Source organism: Phaseolus vulgaris, chromosome 6, assembly GCF_051622355.1.
Source record: "Phaseolus vulgaris cultivar YP4 chromosome 6, ASM5162235v1, whole genome shotgun sequence".
In the NCBI taxonomy this organism is placed as follows: domain Eukaryota; kingdom Viridiplantae; phylum Streptophyta; class Magnoliopsida; order Fabales; family Fabaceae; genus Phaseolus; species Phaseolus vulgaris.
In genome coordinates, this window is record NC_143503.1 from 23,303,454 (window position 1) to 23,319,158 (window position 15,705).

Here is a 15,705-nt window from a genome sequence, read left to right on the forward strand (position 1 = left end):
TTTCATTTTTTTTTATTGGGAATTGATTCTCTTCCCCCCTTTCGATTTTATAACCTTATGTCAAGAAGATGCGACGTCACCCTTTTGGCATGGAAGTAGATTAATCTTGTGACATCAATACTCCACTTAAGTCTTAAAATGACTTGGACTGGTGTCACTTCAAATCCATGCTCCTTAACACACACACACGCATTATTAACATCAGTGGTTATGCATAGTATTGGATAGCAATTGGCAATATCTCTGATTTCATAGAGAAACTAAACTAGGGCTGTAGGTATGCTACCCTATAAATTCCATGGCTAATTGACTAAAATTGGCATAACAGATGCTGGTGAACAAACACTGTAGGCGATGTTCTTTAATTCAATGCCTCTGCAAACTGATGCAGAGTGCCACATCAATTGATGGACTTGTCCGCCATATTCAAAATGTTGCTATTTGATGAGGAGCAAGAATGATAATTGACAGAACCGGAAGGGAAGATAGCAAGTTTTAAGGAGAAGTTGGAAATGAAAGTAAAAGATTATAACTAGTGGAACTACCACATCCTCTAATCTGTAAATGCTATTCTATCCAACTTCTACTACTATGTGGACCATGAAGCTTCCTAGTAAACATAAAGGTTCTTTCTTTCAGCACTGTATACTTTCTTCCTCTTCTTCCGCATCCATAAGTGTGGAAAGAGCATAAATTGTCTACTAGGTTCAGAACATTTTGGATTGTATAATTTGGAATAGGTTTCTAAATTATACAATCTGAAAATTTGAATCATGAATAATTTAGATTTTCCAAAACACTAGAGTTACATGAAGAATTGATGAGGGAGGGAGAAAGAGCCAATTGGTCCTTATTGGACTGTGATGGATGTTGGTTGGCTGGTACCATCAGTGGGTAAAGTGGAATCATCAAATGGAATCTCACAGATTTGCTGATCCTGCCAAAACAATATGTAGAATTTTGCTTGAAACTGCGACCATCTTTTGGTCCCCCTCTTCTAGACATTGTTGAATTGAATACTATAAAGAGACATAACCTTTCCCGGGTTTAAAGGACCAAAGTATGTTCCATGAAACTTTTGACTTCACCAATACATCTTAGAAGGGCATTAGCTTTTGCTTCAGGGGATTTTCTTATCATCAGATCCCTCCACTTTCTTCTGAAATAAGATTAATGTGAATTACAAAATGAAGTAATATTTAAGGATGGGCTTCAAGAACTATTTGTAGTCAATAGTACAAGGGGTTACCTTTGTGGGTTTTCCCCCAAAATGATGCAATTATTATTCCTATTATGAATTTGAGTAAGTTTGAATATTTTTTAACCTTGGATTTGCTAAGTTGAGTTTTGCTCATGTAACTCAAAAGATGAAATGAAATTTAGATTTGTATACAAAAGACTAATAATTTATTTCAATTTTTAAGTTACATGAAGAAAATTCAATTTAGTAAACTTAAATTAACAAAAGTATTCTAGTGATCACCTAAATATTATTTTAAGTAAAGTCGTGAATCTAAAGACAATTTATCTAATTTTGGACATTTTTTAAAACTTACCCTAATCCATAATTTGGAATCGGAGTAGCACTATTTTGATGAAAAAAACTTCCTTTGTGAGTTTTACTTAAATGATACTATAATAAGGTAATGGAGTTTACTTTGTTTGTGAGAGTAAAAAGGAAATGAAAACATCATCCTCCTCGTCAAGTTCCACACCAATGTACCTATTTTTTTTTAATTTCCAAAGTCAAATGAAGCAAAAGACTTTGTATACCAATGTTGACTTGATTTAAAGAAGTTGAACAAGGTGTGGTTTTGGTGAAAAGGAAGGGTTTATAAGCTCTCTTTGTATTCATTACCTCTCTTTTTAATAATTTATAGCCATTGCAAAGTTCACAAGGGAGCATAAGCCCCGGATTCAAGGGGATATATGAACACAATAATGTCTGAGACTGCGATTTAACCTTTTAATATGAAGATCATGTGTGACCAAACCATGTTTCTATTCGGAAAAACCATTTTAATAATGGAATTATTGATTTTCATGGGTCATCTTCATCGAGAGAAAACAAAGCTGAAGTCAGTGGAGCACTTTGAAACTTTTAATAAACACAAGTGAAGTTAAGGAGAAAATCCAACAACTTTAGACTCAAATTAATGAAATATAAAACCATGCTCATTATGAGGGAGGCAATAATTTGAATTGTTCTAAAGCAATTTGCTAGATGGTGTGGATTTCAATCCTCAAGCTCACACACAATTACAAATAAATGTCTAAACTTAAATGCAGCAATGTTTCTGTCCACCACAATTGTCTTGTTCCCTAGAAAAAGTTGCACACTCAGTGTATGATTTTGGGATATATAATCACACTGACTGTAGATAGAAAGTAATATTCCAACTGGTTTTATTTCCTCAGATGTGAAAACTGGTGTATTATACTTTTATTTTGATGTGATTTCATATATAGTGGCAATGAAAAATGTTGTTTTGGATGCATTGATTTGTATAAGTGTTGTAGGGTACTAAAAACTCCACGTGTGGCATGCATCAAGGACAAAAGTTGTGATATGGTGTTGTAATAGTAGAAGAGGATGTCAAAAGGGTCCACTCTCAGTACAAAATCATAAAACCTCTCACCATCTTGGTTTCTGTTTGGTGTTCATGATAATGTAATTTGGCTTCATGGAAACCATCCATTTTCCTTTTTATATAGATTATGCATATTTCCAAGAAGTAATGAGTACAATTGCTCAATTTAATATAGACTCCATCTTTTATGTGAAGGGATTTCATAACATTTTTTTACTTGGTTTCTAAAGTACTACTTAAAAAAAAGTATTAGGTTCTATACACTAAACAAAAAAAATATTATATAAAAACTAATTTTAAAGATAAAAAATAATTAATTATTATATTAATTAAATTAAATACTATTTTATAGACTTTAAAAAAATATTGACGTCTAAATTAATTTTTATTATTAATAAATAATTTTTAAATTGGTATCTAGTTAACTAAAAAAATATTTATTGATAATAGAAATCAATTTAGATATCAATAATATTTTTTTAATCTCTAAAATAATATTTAATTTAGTTAATACAATAATTAATTAATTTTTATCTCTAAAATTGATTCATATTTATGTTTAATACTTTCAAACTCGTCTGTACCTAACTTCACCCACAAATTGATGGAAAAAAACGTATGCGAAAGCAACACACGTAATCACAAAAAATCAATGCAAGAAAATAAACAACACAAGATTTAACGTGCTTCGGTCGCCAACTGCAACCTACATCCACACGGACAACTATTATGTTTTATTTCTATTTCTGTCATGTTGCACATCAATTACAAGTACAACCATCTTTATAAATAAAAATTATAAAAGGGACACAATAATTAAACTCACTAACTAAAATACGATGTCTACTCAGTCCAACCGCATACATACACCGATACAAACACAATATTAGTTGTTGTTCTCTCTCTTTCTTTTTACCTATCAATGTCAATGTGAGTACAAGGAGTAGTTAAAGATGATGTTTGGTCCATTTGCACACGCCTACAATTAGTACTAAGGCTTACCGACAGAAGGAGGAAGATGAATTTTTGAGAGTCATTATTGTTATGAGATAGAGTGAAGGAGATGTGTTCATGTGCAAGATTAATGTCCTATTTTCATGTTTGGCCACTTCTACTTATCATCAATCTAAATTTGTCGGCCAAAATTTTAATTTCCTTTTATCTTTATCTTCATCTTTTGGTATTTGTCCTTTCGTCTTTTTTCCTACTATGTTGGCATTTGTGAACACAAGTTAGTATCAAATTTGAATTAAACTAAAGCAATGTTTTACTCTCCCATAATTATAAAATTATTAAACTTTTTTTTTAAATGTTTATAGTAAAAAAATGTAAACTAATTGTAAGATCAATTTATTGAAATTAATGTATTCTTCATTTATTTAAAAACTTGTATCTCCCTAAATCTTTTTCTTTTAGACTTTTCTCTAAAAAAATTCAATCTTAAATATTATTAAGAGTTTGTTAAAAATAATTGATTATATTTAAAAATATACTATAAGAAAATTATTAAATAGAAACTAACTGAGAACCTAAAATAATTAGTTATTATATTGACTAAATTATATGTCATTTTATAAACTAAAAAAAGTAGTAGTGTACAAAGTAATTTATATTATTAATACAAATTTATAAAGCAGTTTCTAAATTGGTATTTAATCATTAACTATCAATGTTTTAGCTATTAACTAATTTATATTCTAAATTAGTCTCTATTAGTTTTTTAAAGACTATTTTAAAATCTACAATATTAGTAGCTAAAACCTTGGTAATTAATTTATATACCAATTTAGAAATTACTTTGTGTAAATTTTTCTTTGTTTTTAATTTTCTCTCTTTATCCAAATTTAGACTGAGTGTACTACTTCTATTCATATCACATTTTTTTTTATTTCAATAGAAAAAAAATAAAAGAGATATGTTTTTTCATATCCTTTACCTTCTTTTTTTTTTGTTCATCTCTATTTTTTTTTATAATATGGTATCATAGTTCTGTTTGCTACATTTATTCACGAGTGAAGTTATTCATCCCTCACAAAATCTTTGTTCATATTAAGATGTTAGTTTATCTAACAATCATTTTTGAAGTTGTGTATCCACATTCTTTAATAATAAAAATAACTTTAAATACCAATAATTTTTTAGTCTCTAAAATAGTATATAATATAATCAATATAGTGACTAATTACTTTTAGCCTCACGTAAGTTTTATTTTTATTTTAAGTTCTCTTTGCTTGGTTAAGTTATATGTGAGGATATTTGTTATTATAAAATCTAAGTTCAATAAATAAATGTCTGCTGATCTAGACTTAGAAATATGTTTGGTTTAAGAATTATGGTTCTTATGAAAAAATAGGATTTCCTAACTTCTATAAGCTTTTGAAGTAAACATAAATTAAGATGATAGAAGTTAACTAAATTCTTTTTTCTAGTTTAAATGAATTGCAAACCAAGATTAACTATATATGGTTGAACTAGAAATTACTGTTTTTTTTTTACAGTAGATGAATTTGTTAGGTTAAGAGGGTATAATTAAAACTCTTGCATTAAATTAAAATTATATCGTTGAGTTGAATTTATACATGTGAAAATGTTATAAATATATAAAGCATATTTATGTGTAAATCCTGAATTTGTGTATTGAAGTTAAAATATGAGAATTGAATGTGAAATTAAGAATCTCATCTGGAGTGGGCGTGTATGTAAAAAAATAAAATTGTTCTAAAAGATGAATCAAACGTAAAACATAATTTCTCAATTTCAAACTAAAAATTTATTTTTGTTCTAAATCATCCTAATACACCTCAAATACTATTCTTCAACGTATCAAAACAAGTCTTTCAATCGAGAGTAGCAAGAAATTTTTTATTCTCATATTTAAGGTATTGTCTGTTTTGAAGTTAAAACTCAGTTATGATTTTATCTTAAAAGGTGTCTCAGATGATTAAAGAATGACGATATATATAAATTGTCATTAACCTCAATTCTCACAACAACGTAAGTCTATATTAGACATACAGAATGTAATCTAAAATTATTTCGGCCTAAAATTCTAAAAGTTACTGGTTTAGTTTTAATAAATTACAATGAAAGTAAATAATTAAGTTTTAAAGATTGTTTAATATCTTAAAAAAATATTTTGATTTTTCTTAATTTTGTATAGAGATGAAAACACTTTTCACTTTTGAACCAAATTAGTGTTTTACCTATTTTTTTTTCTTTTATTACTATTTTGTTCCAAAAGAAAATGCAGCAACATTTGGTTTGATGTGCCTAACACTGCTATGCTTTTACCTTTAACAGTGTTTGTCTTAGGTTTGTTTCTCACTTTAAATATTCAAAGTTGGTGCTTTGGAGTGAGAAAATATATTGTCAGACTGTGACTAATTGGATCCAATCATACAAATCAAATTTAAGTTCCACACATGTTTCTCACAAACCTTCAAAATAGGGTTCATACTTTATTTCTAAATCATACAACTTCAAATAAGAACACAAGAGGAAATAATTAAGAAGGGATATGTGATCCAATCTTACCAATCACAATTAGTTCCCAAATCATCATGTTATTCTAATTATATTTCTAAATCATAAAGAGAAAAAAAAAAACTTTAGGAAAATGGTAAAAGTAAAAGAAGAAAATGAATGTAACAATTTTCTTTTTTCTAAATAGCTCTTGAATTTACAAGGCAAGTAGAAAAAGGCTTGTAAAATGTGTGATCAAAGACTAAAAGGAATTATCAACAAGGATTTATGTAGTTGACACATACAAAAATATAAATTTGAATTTAATAATCGATATAATGAATGCATCTGTAAACATTTTTTTAATCTTAAAACATGTCTTTATCTTGATGAATTTATGGGATCATTTATTTAATCTTTTTAGTATAAAATAAAGACTAGAAAGGAATTAACATGCTTTTTGTATTTGTAGATGGGAAGAACATGTTTAAAGTAGAAGTCTTAGCTATGGTTTTAAATTTAAAATTTAGTTTAATAACATTTATGCAATTTTGAGTATAATATAATTATATATGTTGAAACTACAAGAAAATAATGAAATAAAAACTAATTTTAGAGACAAAAAATAATTAGTTGTTATAATGACTAAATTATAGACCGTTTTCAGTTTTAGAGGCTAAAAATATTTTTGATTTCTAAATTAGTTTATATTATTGTTAAATGGTTTATAAATTGGTATCTAATTAGCAACCAAGATTTTTTTTACCAAATTTAGAATATAAATAATTGGTAGTTAAAACCTTGGTAGCTAATTAGATATCAATTTATAAACCATTTAACAATAATAGAAACTAAAAATATTTTTAGTTTCTAAAACGGTCTTTAATTTAGTCATTATAACAACTAATTATTTTTTGTCTCTAAAATTGGTTTCTATTCAATGATTTTCTTGTAGTCATAAATGTATAATCGCACAGACAAGGTCTCGACGTAAAGAGATGTGTTGGAGATTTCACATCAATTAAAAATAAGAACATTTCATATACTAAACACAAATCTTATTTAATTTTATGAGTCGATTTTATAATTTAATTTAAACTTAAAGTTTATTTAACATTCATCATATAGACAACTTTTCTCAGTATTTCTACCTATAAAATTATATACTCTTATATAGAAATACAATAACAAATTTATATTTAAGTGTAATAAATGCAACCATATGAAGTTCTCTAGCATTCAACTTAGCTTTGAAGTGTTATATGTAAAACTAGCAAAAACTACAAATATTACAACACGAGAAGGAAAATATAATAACTTATCCTAGCATGTTTTAAACATGGATTGAGTTTTTTTTTTTCATTTTAATAACAGTTCTAATATGTTTTTTTAAAAAAAAATAAGAAATAAAGCAAAATTAAATATTAATATAAAAATAAATAGAAAAAAATTTAAAATAATATTATTATTTTACTTCAAGTAGAATTTGAACCAGAACCTGTTTGGTAGTATTTTCCTTCAAATCCATCAACTTGTGAAACAATCAATATCTACTCTATTTTTGGTGTAGTCCCCCATATTTTTGTATTTTCTTTCTTTTTCCTTTTTTTAATAATATTTTTTTCATGTGATGGCAGATAATTGTTGTTACTTGAGGTGTCAGCCTGAGATGTCAAGTTGCATATTGATACCTAACATGAAAACTTTTATAAAAAAAAAAAAAAACAATCAATATCTACATTATCAATACTTAAATCAAACAAAAACAATGCTTTATTTAACTCGCATTCAATCAAAGCAATTCACCATTAATATCATGATTAACTAAATGATAATATTAGCTAATAATTAATTTTTTTAGAAAATAGTTCAAAACGGACTCATAAATATTCCCTATCGAAGTAGTTGTTTTTTTTTCTTCTTCTTTAAGCAGTGACAACTCCAAAAGGAAAGTAAGAAAATAATATTAAAACCTTTAAATGAAATATTTTCTTAGAGAAAATGAGAAACCACTTCAAAGGAAATTATAATTAGCTAGTAATTACCTATAGAAATTACATTTTGTTCTTGTTCTTCTCAAAATTTCCTTATTTTATTCATAGTACTTCATCCTTACTTCATTGCCAATAGGTGAAGAATTACACCATGGCCTTCATCAATAATGGTTTTATGTGTAATGTTCATAGCATGCCCCAAAGAATGGCCATTGTTATATACTATCTTTTTCAATGAATTAAACTCAACAATAAAAATGGTCCCTCATTTTTTAAATGCATTTTGTCTCTTTTATTTCTTCTTTGTAATGCTATTAATGTCTTCTCCTTTATTATAAAATATTTCCAAACCAATATTTCCATTTAAAAATATATTTAGATTAGTATTTGTTACTAATAATAAATAGTCGAGATCATTAGAAAATTATTAAATAAAAATTGATTTTAAAGGTAAAAAATAATTAATCACTATACTGACTAAATTAGATATTATTTTAGAGACTAAAAAATTATTAATATTTAAAGTAGTTTATATAATAAAATTTATAAAATATTTTTTAAATTGGTATCTAAAGTAATTGATAGGTAAAACTTTGATAGTTAATTAGGTACCAATTTAAAAATTAGTTTACAAATGTTATCAATAATAGAAACTAATTTAAATATCAATAATTTTTTAGTTTCTAAAATAATATCTAATTTAGTCAATATAACAACTAATTATTATTTTTCTCTAAAATTGATTTCTATTAAGTGACTTTCTAGTAGTGTATGAGAACCTGTTAGTGAATGTATTTATCTCTTAAAAACCATTTGGATATTTAGTTATTTGTTAAACTTATCTTATGTTTGTATTGAGTTTGAGTTAAAGATGCTTAATATTAGTTTATCATAGTTTTCTTTTTTCAAAAATGTTTATTTGACACCCATACTCCACCCTACACCCCAATAAATATTAATATTTTAATTATTTAAAAAAATATAATTTTTTTAATTTTAAAATATTTTTCATTTTGATTGTATTTTTATTAAGGAATTTTTTTTTTAATTTTTTTTATAAATATGAATATTTATTGTGAGTGTAGAATGGAGCAAGAGTGTCAAAATATCATAATTTTTTTTTAAGAGGAGAGAAGAGCTAATACTAGAACATTGACTCCATACAAAAAAGTACAACTTTTACACCCTATCAAGTGCTTTTCAAATGTAACCATACATCAAAACTCACCTTTTACTTTTTTTTTCTTTTCATCTAAAAAGCCTTCATCACATATTCCCTAGTCCAAATATTGCTTTCACAACCCTTTAACTAAATGATATCTTTTTCCTTTTATAGAACATCCTTACAAGAAGATAAAATGAATTAAAAGTATTTTCCAACAATCTTCTCCCTATATAAATTTGAATAAAATTAAATAAGTTTTTTTATAAATTTAATTTAATTTATTGATAACAACTTTTACATAAATTATTACCACACAACATATTTTTTAGTGTTATGTTATATCGAAATCAATAACATTTTAAATACACCTCTCTGCTAACCTAGTAAGATACTTTTTTAAGGACTTATAAATTCATGCTTTAAGATCTTTTGTTAATTGGTGTCATAAATTTAAATTTTTTTTATTATAAATAAAGCCATAATCTTTTATATAACTTGATTTATAGTTTATTAGTATAAAATTTTGCCAATATATAGTTAGAAAAATCCAACACTTAGTTTTTTTAATCTAAATTTTCTAGTTTTAGCCCGTGAATTCATATGGTGACTAAGTTACAAAGAGGGTGACAAACTAAAAGAATATTTAAAGAGATAATTGATCTTTGATTAATTTGGGGCAAGTGATCCATCTAGTATTGATTTATGAATTTAGCATTTGAATATTGAAGAGGGTGCAATGTTGTCCCTTCCATTCAAGGCCAGCATACTTTTCATTGTTTTGAATTCATTCTTTAAACTAAACACCATCAGACAATGTGACCAGATCTTTCAGATTTTTATTTCCCTTTTTTATTAAACATATTCCTCACCTCCATGTGCTCTTCACTTCTTCATCAGATTCCTCACCCATTTCCTCCATCTCTATATAAACAAATCCTAGTTAGTCCTTTCACAATGAACTACAAATAAAAAAAAATGTCTCTTCCACAAAAGTACTATAATTTGAGTAATTTATTTTTTGACAGTAGACATGAACACTAAGTTTTACATTCTGATATGAGTACTAAGTTAGTTGTTGTAAAACTTAGCAAAAGCATATCATGTATGTTACATCATGAGTTAATTAATTAAGGAAACAGCATCTGTGCATTGTTTGGTGAAACAAATAACAAGGTAACAACTATGGACAACATGAATGGCTCATCAACTTGAACCACATAAAATAGGTGGACCACAAAAAATGGGGCTAGATAAGCAAAGGGGAGGAGTTATATTCTTACTAAACAAATCAAGAACTATAAAACATTGAAAATAATGCAATATGTAATCATATTGTCTGTTGTGTTGGATGATCAGCCTATCACTATCATTGAGGTAATAACCTTAATGTCCCATTAGTTCAAAAGCCATTTTCCTATCTACATATTTTCATAGTCTAGTGCTAGCTAGATTTACCTTGTTTCCTGCCAACCATGGCAACTAAAAGATTATAAGAGGGTGAAAAATAATGACCAAATAATGCAGAAAACAAAGCAGGATAATAATGCTAGAGTCCACGTGGGGAGCAAAAGCTTAGGAAATCTTTTTACGTGATTTTCAGCTCCACTATTTTCACCTCTCTGACAGATTGCTATTTTTGAAACTCTACTCTAGCTAACAAAACAACTTGGAACCATTCAGATTGCAGAATTCATAAGATTTCAATTTCAACCTCTTACATGAGAGGTTAAATGGTGATGACTAGTGAAATTTATTATAATGAAAAACTAAGCAACATGGGAATGAGTATGAGCATGACCATCTTTTCATTATTAAACAACAACTTCCATTACAATAATAAAAGAATAAAGAAGCTAGCTCTTGGACCCAAATCTTCCACTCTTCTTCCTCTATAAACAAAACATGGGGTTTCCCCCTCTACAATCCCAAAACAGATCAACCGCTCTCTTCTCTCAGCAATGCCTGGAAGCTTAAGGAATCTGTCACTTTCTCCCAAAATCTTCTCCTTCACCTTGCTTCTCTCATTAAACTGTCTTCTCTTTTTTCCATGTTGTTACTCCCTTGATGAGCAAGGTCAGATTCTTATAGCATGGAAAAACAGTTTAAACATCACTTCAGATGTGTTACCATCATGGAACCCTTCAGCCTCAAGCCCATGCAACTGGTTTGGGGTGTATTGCAACTCACAAGGAGAAGTGGTAGAGATAAACCTGAAGTCAGTGAACTTGCAAGGCTCATTGCCTTCAAATTTTCAACCTCTAAGGTCCTTGAAGTTTCTGGTACTCTCATCAACCAACCTCACTGGAAGGATTCCAAAGGAGATTGGAGACTATCTCGAGCTCACCTTTGTTGATCTCAGTGGCAATTCTCTCTTTGGTGAAATTCCAGAAGAAATTTGCAGCCTAAGAAAACTGCTGAGTTTGTCTCTCCATACAAACTTCCTTGAAGGCAGCATTCCATCCAACATTGGCAATCTATCAAGCCTTGTGAACTTGACAATCTATGATAATCATCTCAGTGGTGAAATTCCAAAGAGCATTGGCTCCTTAAGCAAGCTCCAAGTTTTCAGAGCTGGTGGCAATAAGAACCTCAAGGGTGAGATCCCATGGGAGATTGGAAACTGCACCAACTTGGTCGTGCTAGGACTTGCAGAAACCAGCATTTCAGGAAGTCTTCCTTCTTCGATCAAAATGCTGAAAAAAGTCAAAACCATAGCCATATATACAACTCTGTTGTCAGGTTCTATTCCAGAAGAGATTGGCAATTGCAGTGAGTTGCAGAACCTGTACTTACATCAGAACTCTATCTCGGGCTCAATACCAAGCCAAATTGGAGAACTCAACCAGCTTAAGAGTCTACTTTTGTGGCAAAACAATATAGTTGGTACTATCCCAGAAGAGCTTGGAAGCTGCACAGAGATCAAAGTCATAGACTTGTCTGAAAACCTTCTCACGGGTAGCATACCAAGAAGTTTTGGCAACCTTTTAAATCTCCAAGAGCTTCAGCTAAGTGTCAATCAACTCTCAGGTATTATCCCTCCAGAAATTTCAAATTGTACTTCCCTGAATCAACTGGAACTTGACAACAATGCTCTCTCTGGTGAGATTCCTGATCTTATTGGAAACTTGAAAGGCTTGACTCTTTTCTTTGCATGGAAGAACAGGCTATCAGGAAAGATTCCAGATAGTGTTTCTGAGTGCCAAGAACTTGAGGCACTTGATCTGTCTTACAACGACTTGATTGGTCCGGTACCCAGACAACTATTTGGGTTGAGGAACCTCACCAAACTTCTACTTCTTTCCAATGAGTTATCAGGCTTCATACCACCTGATATAGGAAACTGCACAAGCCTCTACAGGCTGAGGTTGAATCACAATAGACTAGCAGGTAAAATTCCCCCAGAGATTGGCAACTTGAAGAGTTTGAATTTTCTGGACATGAGCAGCAATAATCTCGCGGGAGAGATTCCTCCAACACTATCTGGATGCCAGAATCTTGAGTTTCTAGACCTTCATTCCAACAGTCTCACTGGTTCTGTTCCAGATTCTCTTCCCAAAAGCCTTCAGTTGATTGACTTGTCAGACAACAGGCTAACTGGTGCATTGAGTCACACCATTGGTTCATTGGCTGAGTTAACCAAACTCAACCTTGAAAACAATCAGATAAGTGGAAAAATCCCAGCAGAGATCCTGTCTTGTACTAAGCTACAACTTCTGGACTTGGGAAGCAATAACTTTGATGGAGAAATTCCCAATGAAGTTGGTTTAATTCCTTCATTGGAAATCTCTCTCAATCTTAGCTTCAACCAGTTTTCTGGTAAAATTCCATCCCAGTTCTCTGGTCTTACCAAACTAGGAGTGCTTGATCTGTCTCACAACAAGCTCTCAGGGAATTTAGATTCCCTCTCTGACCTTGAGAATCTTGTCTCCTTAAATGTTTCCTCCAATGGCTTCTCTGGTGAGTTGCCTAACACTCCATTCTTCCACAAACTCCCTCTCAGCGATCTTGCTGAAAATCAAGGTCTCTACATTGCCGGAGGTGTTGTAACTCCTGCTGACAAAGGTCATGCTTCATCGACCATGAAGTTCACTATGTCCATTCTCTTAAGCACCAGTGCAGTTCTAGTGCTGCTCACAGTCTATGTCTTGGTCCGTACTCACATTGCCAGCAAGGTTCTCATGGAAAACGAAACTTGGGAGATGACTTTGTATCAGAAGCTTGATTTCTCCATTGATGACATTGTCTTGAGTTTGACATCAGCCAATGTGATTGGCACTGGAAGCTCTGGAGTTGTGTACAAGGTGACAACTCCAAACGGTGAAACACTGGCAGTTAAAAAGATGTGGTCCTCAGAAGAGTCAGGAGCCTTCAATTCTGAAATTCAAACATTGGGGTCAATTAGGCACAAGAACATCATCAGGCTTCTGGGTTGGGGATCAAACAAGAACCTCAAGCTGCTGTTTTATGATTACCTCCCTAATGGAAGCCTAAGTTCACTGCTTCATGGTTCAGGAAAGGGAAAGGCTGAATGGGAGACAAGATATGATGTTATATTAGGTGTGGCACATGCACTTTCATATTTGCACCATGATTGTTTGCCTGCCATTATTCATGGAGATGTCAAAGCCATGAATGTGTTATTAGGTCCTGGATATCAACCTTACCTTGCTGACTTTGGCCTGGCAAGAACTGCAACTGAAATTGGTCACAATACTAACTCCAAGCCACTTCAAAGACATTACCTTGCTGGTTCATATGGATACATGGCTCCTGGTATTCATTTTATTCCTTCTAGTAAACTTGAATTAATTGAGTGATTAGTAAAATATGTTTTAGTTCCTCAAATTTTGGTTACATATCCTTTGAAAACAGTAGTTTTAGTTTTTAAATGAGGTGGTCTTGGTTCTTGACTTTATATATACTTTTTAACCTATGGATGGATCAAATCCAACATATCTAAAAAAGTACAAAGAACAAAAATTACCATTTTTAAAATATAGGACTAAAACTGATTTGATCAAAACATGAGAGATTTGAAACACATTCTGCCATTTTTCTCTTCTAATTTATTGACCCTTTGAACAGTACTAATTTCTGTTGTCTTTGGTTTATTCACAGAGCATGCATCTCTTCAGGCTATCACTGAAAAGAGTGATGTTTACAGTTTTGGCATGGTTCTACTTGAGGTTCTCACTGGAAGGCACCCATTAGACCCAACTCTGCCAGGGGGTGCACACTTGGTTCAGTGGGTCAGGAACCACTTGGCTAGCAAAGGAGAGCCTTCTGACATTCTTGACACCAAGTTGAGAGGGAGGGCTGATCCCACCATGCATGAAATGCTACAAACTCTAGCAGTTTCTTTTCTATGTGTAAGCACTAGATCTGAAGAACGTCCAACAATGAAGGATGTTGTTGCTATGCTGAAGGAAATTAGACCCCTTGAGACCTCAAGAACAGACTCTGATGCATTGAAGGGAGGTTTAACATCACATAATTCTCCACCACCTCCTAAGAATGTGGTTTCACATGGATCTTCTACATGCTCTTATAATTTCTCAGATAACTCAATCAGTTGAGAGCATGTATATACTTCATTCCAATTGTACATAGTCTAAAGCAGTGCCAATTAGAGGTGCCCTCAATTATTAAATTATTAATTAAATTATATTATAGTACTAATATAGTGTGGTCATTTTCTCCTTTTTAGTGTAATGTCACACAGAGGATGCAGATTTCAAGTATCCATATATATGTTTAATATATAAATAAATATATCTTCTTAAGCATTTTCCTAACTAATTTAGTTGCAAGTGCTCTAACTATGAAAAACTTGCATGAGACTCTTACCTTTGGATGGTGTGAAAGAAAATTAGAGTGAAAAGTGAAATTTGTAACTGTAGATAAAAAACTATAACTCAAATGCCAATTGAAATTGAATGAATAATAAGAAGATCTAAGTATGTTATATGATGAGTAGAATGTGGTGTAATTAAACATTGTATTTGAATTGTGATGGAATGAATATGAGGAATTAAAGAGATTTTCCTTAGGTTCCTGAGTGCCAACTGGGAACAGTGAAGGCTTAACTGTGTATTAAGAGAAGGACCTGAAATCTTGTGGAAAGTTGAAGCAATGATTGGTTGTTTTGGATATATGTGTTTAGAATTTATTGATGGAGAACAATATTCCATGATTCATTCTCTCTCTCTCTCTTTCTCTTACATCCCCACAAACACACACATCCAAGCCAGCCTTTCATAACAGTACTCACATGGTCCCATGTTCAACACCACATGTCCATGTGCTGTCTGAGAGAGACTCTCCAGTTTCCAACCATTCCAATGGAAACTTCATTGCTCAAATCACAAAAACTAACACTATCCTCTTCATTTTACATTCATGTTTACATTATAGTTCAACATATATGTTTCATTTTCACCATTTAAAGAGGATTAAATGATATGTGCATATAACAACTAACTCGGTGCAAACA

The 15,705-nt window shown here is 30.6% G+C and overlaps 1 protein-coding gene across 1 annotated transcript; it reads left to right on the forward strand.

Annotated features, from left to right (window-relative positions):
- Positions 1–10,848: 10,848 nt before the first annotated feature.
- On the forward strand, positions 10,849–14,998 carry LOC137831383 (Leucine-rich repeat receptor-like protein kinase family protein). Its single transcript, XM_068639042.2, has 2 exons — positions 10,849–13,985; positions 14,331–14,998. Exons 1-2 carry the CDS (start codon positions 11,171–11,173, stop codon positions 14,786–14,788), a joined length of 3,273 nt encoding a protein of 1,090 aa, XP_068495143.1. The 5' UTR covers positions 10,849–11,170; the 3' UTR covers positions 14,789–14,998.
- The last annotated feature ends 707 nt before the right edge of the window (positions 14,999–15,705 follow it).

Excerpts from the sequence above, each read along its gene's own strand:
- LOC137831383 (XM_068639042.2), top strand. The coding sequence starts at position 11,171 with ATGCCTGGAAGCTTAAGGAATCTGTCACTTTCTCCCAAAATCTTCTCC. Across the intron at positions 13,986-14,330 it reads ATATGGATACATGGCTCCTG|AGCATGCATCTCTTCAGGCT; the intron begins GTATTCATTTTA and ends GTTTATTCACAG.